The 12,349-nt window shown below is 34.6% G+C and overlaps 1 protein-coding gene across 1 annotated transcript in view; it reads left to right on the top strand.

Annotated features, from left to right (window-relative positions):
• The window catches only part of LOC118181204 (uncharacterized), a 35,937-nt gene extending 35,388 nt beyond the window's left edge, over positions 1-549 (top strand). The window contains exon 4 of the mRNA XM_035350280.2: positions 170-549. Coding sequence (XP_035206171.1) covers positions 170-458 — 289 coding nt within the window. The 3' untranslated portion in view covers positions 459-549. The remainder of the gene's footprint in view (positions 1-169) is intronic.
• The last annotated feature ends 11,800 nt before the right edge of the window (positions 550-12,349 follow it).

Genomic DNA, 12,349 nt, shown 5'->3' with positions numbered 1-12,349 from the left:
ATCAATAAATCGGACAAGACACATATGCTTTAATTACAGCCAATATAAAACTCTTTTCCGTTATCTTCTTTAATCATGTGTATTATGTGTTATTTCAAAAAATTACAAAAATGCATCTATTATCACTGTCACTCTGAAAAACATTGATTTAAAATCGATTTCTTTTTAGGTATGGGGGATACAAGATAAAAGAAGTTGAAGTAGAAACCCAACGGATTTTTAGCGTCATTATTTATGGTGCATTTTCCGATTACTTCGACAAGTTGCCGCAGGAATATTATGAAATGATTGTACAAGCATCGTCAGTTCCTGCGAAGAAAATTATCGAGGAGACGTACTTTAAAGCCTTTTCGCAACTATTGAAGAAGAGGTACCGCAGAAAAAATAATACAACAAAATTAATTAACGTTATTACCAAAGAGAGTGCATCGCAGAGTAAAAAACACCAAAAATTGTGAGTAATATCATTTGAATTGCATCATTCACAGTTCTTATCAATTGTATTTTGAACATTTTTATTTCTGTAATAAAGGTGTGTTGTTTTCCAAATGATCAGATTCAATTTATTTAACTGTCTCATCACCGATAATTTTGAACTACAATCTACATTCTTTTTTCGAATAATATTCCATCATGAAACAAAAAAATATGTTTACAAATATTCTAATAACAAAAAATATGTTTACAAATATTCTAATAACAAAAAATATGTTTACAAATATTCTAATAACAAAAAGATATGTTTACAAAAAATACAAATATTCTCTATTCGTATAACGTAAAAAATTAATTAATTTAAAATTTAATTGATTTTTAAAATTAAATTAATTAATTGATTAAAAATTTAATTAATTAAAAAATAAAATTAATTAAAAATTTAATTACTTTAATTTAAAATTAATAAATTTTAATGTTTCTTACTGAATATAGTTAAGAATCCGAAAGAAAAGAAGGCAATTTAAGCAGATTTCATCCCATTAAAGGAAGAGTCATAGCAGTTTGTTTTGTTACTCACTTCTTACGTTTTGGAAGCGCCAAGAATTTGTATATTTCAATGACCATTTTCTGTAGGACAAAAGAAAAAAAAAAAGAATCATTTCTGTTTATCGGATGAATTAAAATAATAAATTCTCTTGTGTTAGTTACTGTCATATAATTTTCTGTTTTTGGAGCATTTTAGAACAACGGTTCTCAACCGGTGGTAGGCGTACCACTGATGGTACGCAAGAGAAAAATAGGTGGTAAGCAAAGGAGTACAGTATTTTTAAAGTGTTAAATTCAAAAATTAAATATTCCAACATGCTGTTAAAGATTTTTCTCTAACACTCTTAAATTTATGCGATCTGAGCTTTTTCAAGGACTTCAGCAAAATATTTTCACAAATAATTCTTTTAGTTCTACAAATATTATTTTAACCTTAGATATAACAAAATTTGTCATAAATGATGTTTTTCAAAGGAATAATAGAAATGGATGTTGTATTTAATAGGAAAATAAAAATAAGTTCCTATAAAAAGATAATAGTAACTAATTAATTCTTTTAGAGTTGATCGATTTATTAGGATATCTTTACTTACGTCGCCACCATTTCCGGGGTCATTTACTCAATTTTTAATTAGACAAATGTTTTTACGTCGATTTTTTGTCTCTAACAGCAGGTATTTTGTCTTCTTTTTGCTTTGTATACTGCATTTCTACGCGATTTGAGAATACCGTCTTTTTTTGGGGGGGGGGAGAACTCATAATATATTGTGCATTTAAATAATTGTGAAAAAATAATAAAACAACTTTTTCAAAATGGAAAGAAAAATTATTAGGACTGACTAAACGGAAAAGTGATGATTCACAGGTGATGGACCCAAGATAATCTACTAGCAATAAGAATATTGAAAAGAAAATAAAAATTGTTTATAGAAAATATAATGAAAGTTATTGCACCCTTTGGGTTTTCTTGGGATGGAGATGAAATGGACCAAAATCTCAATGTGTTATTTTTGTGCAACTATTATCCAATCAAAGTGCGAAACCATCGTTTCTTAAAATACATCTTGAATCTAAGCATGCCAATTTGTGGTTTGCAAAATACCGAAAAGAAAAGTTATTTGAAGTGAAATGTGATTGAGATCATATTTTTTCAAAGATTTTAAACTGGCTCATTAATTGCAAAATCGTTCCTTAAACTTATTAACAACGCTCTAATAAATACAATAAAAAAAAACTTGGGGAAAACATTCAAAAGTGTAGAAGAAATGCATTTTAATTGTTAAATTTAAAAAAAAAATTGCTGGCAAAATTTTTTTTTCAGCTTAAAATCATTTTATCTTTCAAAAGGATTTAGTAATATTCATGAAAAGTAGATGAACGTTCTTAAATAAAAAAAATCATTCAAAAGGTACCGAGCTCCCTTGTCGCGTTGAAGCCGAAATGCGCGTCTGGGCGCCTTAACTTTAATTTTAATTTGAACCGTATTTTTCGAAAACCCAGTATCAAATAACCTTGTCTGTACTTGTTTATAAACTTTCGTATCGCGTACCATATAATTTTTTTATCTCCAGATATCTATCAACGCGACTGTTTCGCTGACAGTCCAGAGAGAAGTCAGTTGCAAGTCAGACATGTTGTTTACTAAAATTAAGAGAACCGCGCATTCGCGCAGTGCAGTATGAAAAATCTTCCCAATTGTTCTGCTCCAGAGAGGTAGGAGCATTCTACCAACCTACCTCCTACCTCCAGTTCCTAGAGGCAGTCAATGCTTGTTCGCCATGTGAATGGAACACATTGGAAGAACCCCCTCCCCCCGGGCGAATTTGCTCTTGTGAACGGAGCTTTGGTGAACGGATTTAATTCTTGACTCTTTAATTTCGAACCGCGTTGCATCCTCAAAGGCAGAATTCAGTTCGTTATTTTTAAAGTCCAAGGAAAGATTGTTTTTCCTTAGGAAGTCTAAACCGAGTGTGCAAGTCCGAATAATGTCTACCACATATGTCGTTGCAATGGTAGGCGACACTTCCAAACATTATATTTAACATTTAAATTTCCATCGTTGTCGATTCTGTCATCGGACACAGTCTGGAGGGTAAAGCATAGTGACGTCCAGATGAGTTTCCTTCCAGTCGTTGAGCCAGATCTTTTCGGATCATGGTGACATTGATCCCAGTATCGGTAGTCACATTGCAAGGAAATCCATTTATCTGTCCCATAATGAAGCTTCCATTACTGATGAAATTCATTATCGAAATTTGAAATGGGCCTTCTCAATACCTAGCAAACTTCACTCCGCAAGACAGTCACTAAATTGTGTCCTGCTTCCTTGCTCGGGAGCGGTCTTCCGTGTTCGTACGTGACTTTCACAACAGTTCCAGCACTTTAGGATGAGTTTTTTTGCCACTTTAAGGCATTAAATTGACTGTTTAAATCGTCTAGCAGTCCCTTGATCCTCTGGTTCCTGGGCTAGAGTAGCTCTGGCTGGGTGCCGGTCTCTACGAGTTGCTTGCTGGGTTGTCTCGTATTTCATGGGGTACACTAAAGCGCTTTTTAGGCCCTTGGCATCTGCCATTCGCAGGGCTTTCCGTATCTCAGGATATAAGATGCCATCAACGAAATACTTCATGGATAAGATTTCTCTTGTTTCTGTTGAGCAGTGCAAAAACGGCGAGGTGAGACAACCTTTCAATGTCCGTGGCTAGCTCCTGGAGTGTTTCCGCGAGCGTGTGTTGGAGAGATTTTAATTGACGCCTGCCATAATTTTTTAAACAATTCTCTTCAAATCGGAGCTCCAAAGCGCCATACAGAACTTCGAAATCTAGACTCTGGTTTTCGGGCAGAGTTTGAAGGATATTTGTTGCGCCTGCTCTCACAGAAGCGGCGAGATGGTAGGCCTTAGTTTTGGAATCCTATCCATTTGCTAGGAGAACTGAGTCTTGTAAATTTGCTAGGAGTTTTTACATCATATGTGGATAGCTTTATATAGGATCGATAACACACAGGTAGGAATTTAAAGCCGTCAGAAAACTTCCCAGCTGTCGCTATGAATTTCCTCAAGCTGTCAACTCCCTTGGCAACAGAAGAAATTCTGTCAGTGATTTGTTGCTCTACAGAAGATTCGATTTCTTGTTCGACAGAGAAAACTCTTTCTTCCGTTACTTTATTTTCAACTCTATTCTGTCTTTCATAGCTTCAAATTTGTTCTTTTTTTATGGCAGTAAGTTCTCTTTTCATTTTTTCTTGACTTGCTTCAATCTTTCCTTGACCTGCTTTCACCCTTTTTCTAACGGACTTGATGCTCCCTTCCATCTTTTCTTGGAATGTAGCAAAGATCATCATGAAATGCTTTATTTGTTTTTCCATGATTCTTGTCTCTGATACTCAGTCTCACTTCTGAAACAAAAAATTGTTGCCCGAGTGCAGGTTCGTCATTTATTGAATGTACACAGAACTGATAACAGCTTGATAAAATTTATATTGACTTAAGAAACACTTTACTATTCTGGAACTTTTCAGAAAAGTACTTGGACATATCATCTCAGTATGATAGAGCATAGTCAGAAGCTGCTACTTCAAGCTACTAAGAACGTTGAATAAAAGTCTCAAATTAGAAAGCTCGCACAGTGATCTCTCAATACTCTCAGCTAAATTCTAAACTCTAATCTGAACTAAAGCTTTTAACTGCTGTTCTGTCTGATCTTATATAAGTTTCCCTTGTAACTGAGTAATTTCTAGTACCTTCTGTTTCTGGAAACACAATTACAGTTACATAGGTATTGCGAACCAAAATGTAGCCAAGCTTGTTTGCGTTTAGGGATAAAATATAGTTGGCAAAACCATCGCCAGCTTGGTGCTATGTCGCCTTTTATCTCAATATTAAATGGACTTACCGTTTAACTCTGTTTTTCCGGTGAAGCTTCGCACTCTTAAGTCCTTGTAACCTGGACGCCTATTCTATGATCACTGGGATCTGTCTACATCTGAAGCGAACAATATTGGCTCTAAAAAAAAAAAAAAAAAAAAACGGTATAGACAGCCATCACAACTTATCGGAAAAAGCCATTCTGTGGTCTTCAATTAGTGGGCGGGTGGGTCCATTTAACTTTACTGAAAGGGAATAAGACTTCAAGGAGCTTTAGACCAATCGCAGTACAGACGAGTGACGAAATTTATAGCGCGCGCTGGCTGAAGTTCTAGGAATATTGTCCTATTATTTCACTAACTCACACGCTGCATTTGTAATTCGAAAAAAATTGCACAAAGGAAAATCCCGTTTTTTAATGGGAAAGTTAACGCAGGTATTTAGAGCTAAGAAATAAAGAGTGATATGGGATATCACTAAAGCAATGGTAAATAGATAAGAGTAAATGAATTAAGCTTACTTCAAATCCTTTTTAAAATAAACAATTTTAATCATTTAAATTTATAATATGATTAATTTGCATTACAATCTAATAGCAAACTAGTGGTTTTTTTTTTTTTTTTTTTATGTTTTTTTATGTTTACATTAAAACTGTTTTCCCGGAATTTATTTTACAGTTACTATTGGAAAAATATTTTTTTAAATAAGAAATTAGAAAGACAATATTTCTTTCTTAATATTTCTTCCCTTTTTTTATTTTCTTTTTCTATGAAAATTATTTCTTTCAGGAAAAGAAATAAAATTCATTCACTATTACAGTATGACCGATTACTGCTGCATTCAACTATCAACACACGCATCAAAATGCTTTATTTTAAATAATTTATTCTATAATTAATATGAAAGAAAATATTTTTTCAATATAAAATATATAACCAAAATTATAATTCGTTTTGCAATTTTTGTCACACAATTACTAATAGATTTTTTTAAATATTACATTGCTGTTATTTTAATTTTGTATATATATGAGAACTGCTCAGTTTAAATATTCTTCCTTCTCAAAAGATTTTATTTTGTGAAAATAATTAAAAGATGGTAATATTTTCACAATGCAAGTACTAAAGTAAAAGTAATCAGTGTAGGTCTCCTGCAGTTGAAGTCCTTGTCAAACCAGCGTTTCGACACATTTTAAATAGAAAACTAATAATAATCAATATCGCTTTTACAATATAAAAATGAGAATGCTATAAACAGTATTTTTTTTTTTTTTTTTTTTTTTTTAAGTTTGCTAAGAAACAATGATTTTTAATACTATAATAGGTTACAAAAGTACTATTCCATGAACAAACCCTCAGTCTTACAGCATTGTTACTTTATAGCATAATACAATAATAATGCAGTATAATTCTGCTAACAAGCCCACCAGCCACCGAGCGGTAGAGTCGCTGAACGCAGGTAGTTTGATCCGAGGTACGAATCCCGCGAACGAGCTGGCCGGCGTTTTCGTGGCTTTTCCCATGTGTAACATGTATACGAGCCAGTTAAAAGTCCTCACTTAGAAACTAATTTTAAAACGTAATAAAATTACACACACGCACACACACACACACAAAAAAAAAAAAAAAAAAAAAAAAAAAAAAAAAATCTGAAAGCTTTCAGATTTTATGTTACTCCCAAAGGGCCATTTTTTTAACGTTTTGTGTGTTACCTTTATTTATTAAATATCATGTTTTTTGCACTTGAACCATAAAATTCAATTCAACAGCAATATCATATAATTTTTAAAAAGCATATCTTTAGAATTTCAGATACATAGTCACGTGCGCTAGAGATGAAAATGTTTTTTTCCTTTTTTTTTCTTCCCCCCCCCATACAATGTTGCCATTGCTCGCTTTGAAATCGTTGGGTTTCTTAATCAAAAACTCATAAATGCTTTACAAAATATGATATATGAAATGGATAATAATACAAATTCCCAGTTCAAATTTTGGGCTTCCAAATGCCCATATTAGGATAGAGGATTACGTTATTCAGAATTTCATGGCTCTAGGTACCGTTGTTTTATCACAGTGCGAGAAACATTCATACATTCTGCAGATTCCTCATTATTTAATTTCTTTAAATATAATAGAGTGCGATAATACTTGGTGGCAACGATTTGAAAAGTGAAACGACATTTATCGTGAAACGCCACAAAATGGCAAAACGAAATAAATAGCCCCTCTGGGGCTAAAACTTATTTTTAAAAGTATGACACTAGAAGTAGTACAGCTACTGAAAAAATATTATAAAGCTATTTTATAGTTATATATATATATATAATTTTTATTTTACAGTAGTGTGAATTTCGCGTAATAATGAACGACATTCCTTTTTGTGTTCACAGTATTATTCGTAAGGTATTCAACTGTTAGATTTTAAAGTAAACGTAATTTTTGCTGTACATAAATCGAGTAGAAGCTTATCGGATGTCTATATTTGTATTAAATGAAGCAGGTTTATGTGCTTGATAAACTTATTATCTTCTACATTTTTAAAGCATATAATTACAATTTATATCTATAAATTCAGGAATAGTATAACCTTTCTTTCAGTATGCGTTCTTGTTTTCTGAATGTGGCTCCAAATACTCTCTCAATTCATCGCAAATTAAAATAACTATAAATTTTGGCAATCTGAAATACGCAATGAAAACATCTTTTGGCAGAGCAAAAGCATCAACATATTTTCTATAGATTTGCCACCGATTCAGAGATCTAAGACCGTATTCTTCGTTTAAATATGAAAAAATCAGCGGCGAAAACACATACAATGCCATTGTCTACTTAGTACGTTAACTGCACAACCCTGATTGACGACGTGGCAACACTTTTTCACGCGCTTTCGACAACTTCCGTACTCAGAGAATATAGGATGTCGAGCAGCCCTGTTTTTTACTAGCAGCGACATCTGGCGGCCCACAACTTGCTGTCGACTCTCGTAGCATAGAATAACTGCTATTACTTGCACTTTGATAATTTATCTTGCCTCACCTATAAGGATATCGTCAGGACTTTGACTCAATACTTTTCGGATTCTTATTCTCCAATGCACATCACTCCTAGGCCAAGACATGTTCTCTTTACTACCTGGTTTTCTGCTCCTACTTGAACCACGTGACTTATTGGTCAGTCTCTCTGCTTCCAACTTAAAGACCTCCTATTTTGCCCGCCCAGACATTTCATTCTTAGGTGCCGCCCGTATGGGCAAATCTCATCGAGCCGGTAACATCGCGCTCCGCGCTATAATTCCGGCAGTACCGGACTAGACTGGACTACTTCATTCCTTTTTCTACCTTTTGCCATGCAAACATCTCTACGCTGCTATCCTCTCCCTCGTTCTTTATCTAAGGTGATGTAACGTGTATGTAAAAATTATTGTAATTGGTTATGATCAAAAATATATTGGCTATAAAGAAATAATTTTGATGTTCCTAAAAATTAAAATGGTGATAAACCGAAATTAGTTTTTGTCAACATCTCCCTCCTGCCTTTTCCACTCAACCATCACGACTACGCCGTAAAATATCACATACATATCAAAAAGAAATATAAACTTTTTGTTGTTGTTGTTGTTGTTAGAAATGTTTAGAACACATCAGTTCGCAATAACCGGATCTGTTCTCTTCTTCGCTTTACAATATCACAACTTTGTTTAATTTTTATTCAAATCAGGAATACGATGGAAGCATAATTTAAATTTCAGATTCCTTGCAAGCTCGTGAATTACACTGTGACATACACCATAACACGTGGTCTGCACTTTTTTTTAATTCATACATAACATCCGCAAAAATTAACAGTAAATGTTTAATTATTTTTTGATCGTAACGTGCTTTAAAAACTACGTAGTATTGACAAACAAAATACCATTTTGTATGCTTCCACTTTTTAGTTACTAGATAGTGTATCAGAGGACTGGAATCGCGAATACTTCCTTTACTTAAAATTTACTAAGAAAGTAAAGTGTCTCTGCCGAAAATCCATTTGTCTACAATTGATCAAGGCATACATTCTAGAACCAAATAGTTATAGAATACGGCGCGGGTGGGATCAAGGCATACATTCTATAACCAAATAGTTATAGAATACGGCGCGGGTGGGATCAGAAGGTTACACAAGATCTATAAAGACCATATATTTGTAACTGTGTTTGATAATTGCACTGTGAATATTTCTTTTATGATGCTATCTTACACAGCATTTTGATTTCTTTATACTTTATTATAAAATATCTCACACTCCATGACCCAATTTTGCATCATATGTCGACATGTTTTCAATGTTTGACCAAGGCCAGTTGGTCTAGTTGGTCTTGGTCTGACACGGCTACACTCTAAAAAAAAGATATATAAGAAATGCGCTCAGATATATATGTTCTGCTTTACCACTCAGCAATACTTGAGCGAATTTTGTGGCATGGGCTATGCTTTCACGTTATTTTATTAAATTTCTTTAGAGTATGGTCACTTTTATCTGGTTGCAGGTGTAGTCCCTCCTTTTATTTTTTGTTTATTATTACTATCTTCAAAATATATTGAACTCAAATTCTCTACATTGATTATATATCCTTTATGAAAATGAATAAATAAGCAAAATATTGTATAAGATAATTTAATCAACGTTATATAACATTACAGAACTAATTCTAGAATGGCTACTATGTGAAAGGCTATCAAATACTGCATTTTTAAGTAAATAATAGAAGATGTTTCTGTCGTAGTTGTATGAGAACTGAATAATACAAGATTATAGTATAGTTAGTAATATAAGAATGTCTGAAATAATATTTTCACAAGCCTACACGTAATGTTTCAATACTTGTGTTTTCAAAGCAGAAAAAGTTTTAAAGTAATTCACATCCAGAACTAAGTGTCAAAAGTAGCTAGTTAACTGATACATATGTAGATCATATGATCAGGAATATTAATACATATATGAAATCGGATCCAAAAGTAATTGCCTTGCGTTTGTGTCAGGAATGCACATTACTTTTAATGATAATTTAGCAATATGACAGAACCAAACTAGCAAGAGTTACCAAACAAACACAAACATATCAAAGCCCGCTTTTCCCCTGTTATGAATTTGGTATTTAAAAAGCCAATGTTAGTTCAATTATAAATTAAATGGTTTTATTTCTCGCGCAGTGCAGCGCGTGACGAATATTAAAAGAAAGCTAAGCCGGAAAAATTAAAAATACAAGAGCGCGTGCGTTAAATAATTAAATATCTCTTTTTGATTTCGAGAAAGTGCTGGAAAATTCTAGCGCGTGATTTTAAAATCTTATAAAAGGAGGAAAACATCTCAGTTTGTAGCAGTTGTTTAGTTTGTTGTTGTTTAGAAAACTACTGTTGTTGATTGTAGCGAATTCGCGGATTAGCGTTCTTTAGCTGTTTTGAATTACGTTCTATTGGACATTTGAGTAGTTAAAAAATAACTACTGTGAGATATTGTAATACTGCATGATAATTTGAGAAAATTTAAGCATTTTTGTTGTGATAATAATAAATTTTTGTTCATTTTGCATCGGACTTGTGCATTCATTTCATAACGAACCCGTACGCACGCAACAATTTTTGGTGTCAGAAGTGGGATTTGAATGCCAATAACAAGAGCGATGGAAGAACAATTCAGGCAAATGATGACTGCATTTGCTGCTTTCCAAGAAAAGATGGAAGGAGCCGTCAACTCCGTTAAGGAAGATATAAAAGCTGTACAAGAGAAAATGGATGCTGGTCAAATATCCGTTAAGGAAGAAATGAAATTGGGACAGGAATGTGTTAAGGAAGAGATGAAATCCCTTAAAGACGAGATGAAAGCAGGTCAGGACGAAATGAAAAGAGAAATTACCTGCGTAATAGAAAATAAATTTGAGGCTATGGAAGGCAGAATAGACGCGGTTGAAACTAAAGTTGGACTAATAGAAGAAAGAGTTTCTTCGGTAAAAGAACAAGTAGAAGAAAGAATTTCTTCTGTAAAAGAACATATAGAAGAGAGAGTTTCTGCCGTCGAACAACAAATTGACGATAGGGTTTCTGCTGCCGTCGCCAAAGAAGTTGACAGCCTAAAGAAGTGCATAGCGACGGTAGGAAACAATTCTGAAGGTTTTAAATTTTTATCGATGCCTGCTCGTTCCGTTCTGAAACTATCTACATATGATGGGAAGACCTCCTGGCAGGTGTATAGGACACAATTTTCTACCGTTGCGGATGCGAATGGATGGGATTCCCAAGCTAAGGCCTGTCATCTCGCCGCTTCTCTGAGAGCAGACGCAGCGGATATCCTGCAGACGCTTCCCGAAAATCAAAGGCTAGATATCGAAGCTCTATCCGGCGCTTTGGAGCTGCGCTTCGGCGAGAAATGTTTAAAAGACTACAGCAGGCTCCAATTAAAATCTCGTCAACAGAAGCCTACCGAAACACTTCAGGAGCTCGCCGCGGATGTTGAAAGGCTGTCCCATCTCGCCTTTTCGGAATGTCCGACAGAAACAAGGGAAATCCTGTCGCTGCAATATTTCGTCGATGGCATCCGGGACCCTGAAATACAGAAAGCTCTTCGAATGGCAGATGTAAAGGACATAAAAAGCGCTCTGTTGTACGCCATGAAGTTCGAGGCAGCCCAGCAAGCAACTAATAGAGATCGCTACCCAGTTAGAGCTGTGCGAGTCCATGAGCCAGTGGATCAACTGATGGCTCGTTTAGATGATTTAGCCAGACAAGTCGACGCTTTGATACGGAGTAGGAGGGAGAAGAAAGTGGCTCTAAGGTGTTGGAGATGTGGTAGTGAAGGTCACCTAAGACGGAATTGCAGAACACCCCAGGGTACGGAATATAAAGCAGATGATTTTACCAGACAAGTCAGTGGCTTGAGACGGAACATAAGTGAAAAGAAACTAATTCTAAAATGCTGGAACTGCGGAGTTGAAGGCCACATACGAAGAAATTGCAGAACATCCCGAAGTACGGAAAATAAGACCATTTCCCAGCAACGACGCAGTAAACAAATTAATGACCATATCAAGGAACGGAGGTTGCCAGATAATGAAAAACCCTGTTTTAAAGCGCTTAAGATCTCTATAGTGAGTGGCAACAATAACGGACTGTCCATCAATGGCAATATCGATGGAGTTCCTTGCAATATGATCATTGACACAGGAGCTAATGTTACCATCATTAGGAAAGATTTAGCTGAACAGTTTAAAGATAAACTTATTTGGACGCCATCCTGTGTTACCCTTCAGACTGCGTCTGGTGACAAGATCGACATAACTGGGAAGTTAAACGTAAACATCACGTTTGGAAGTGCCGCCTACCATCACACGGCATATGTGGCGGATATTACAGATCCATGCATACTCGGATTGGACTTTTTAAGGAAATACAATTTTTCCTTAGATTTCAAAAACAATAAGCTGCTTTCAGCATCTGATGGCATGACTATCCATCCTCAAAAGGGATCC

This window comes from Stegodyphus dumicola, chromosome 3 (genome assembly GCF_044657685.1).
Source record: "Stegodyphus dumicola isolate Sdum_Otavi_A_Nest chromosome 3, ASM4465768v1".
NCBI classification, from domain to species: Eukaryota; Metazoa; Arthropoda; class Arachnida; order Araneae; family Eresidae; genus Stegodyphus; species Stegodyphus dumicola.
The sequence above is the reverse complement of the archived record's forward strand: the minus strand, read 5'-3'. Positions and strand labels throughout refer to the sequence as shown.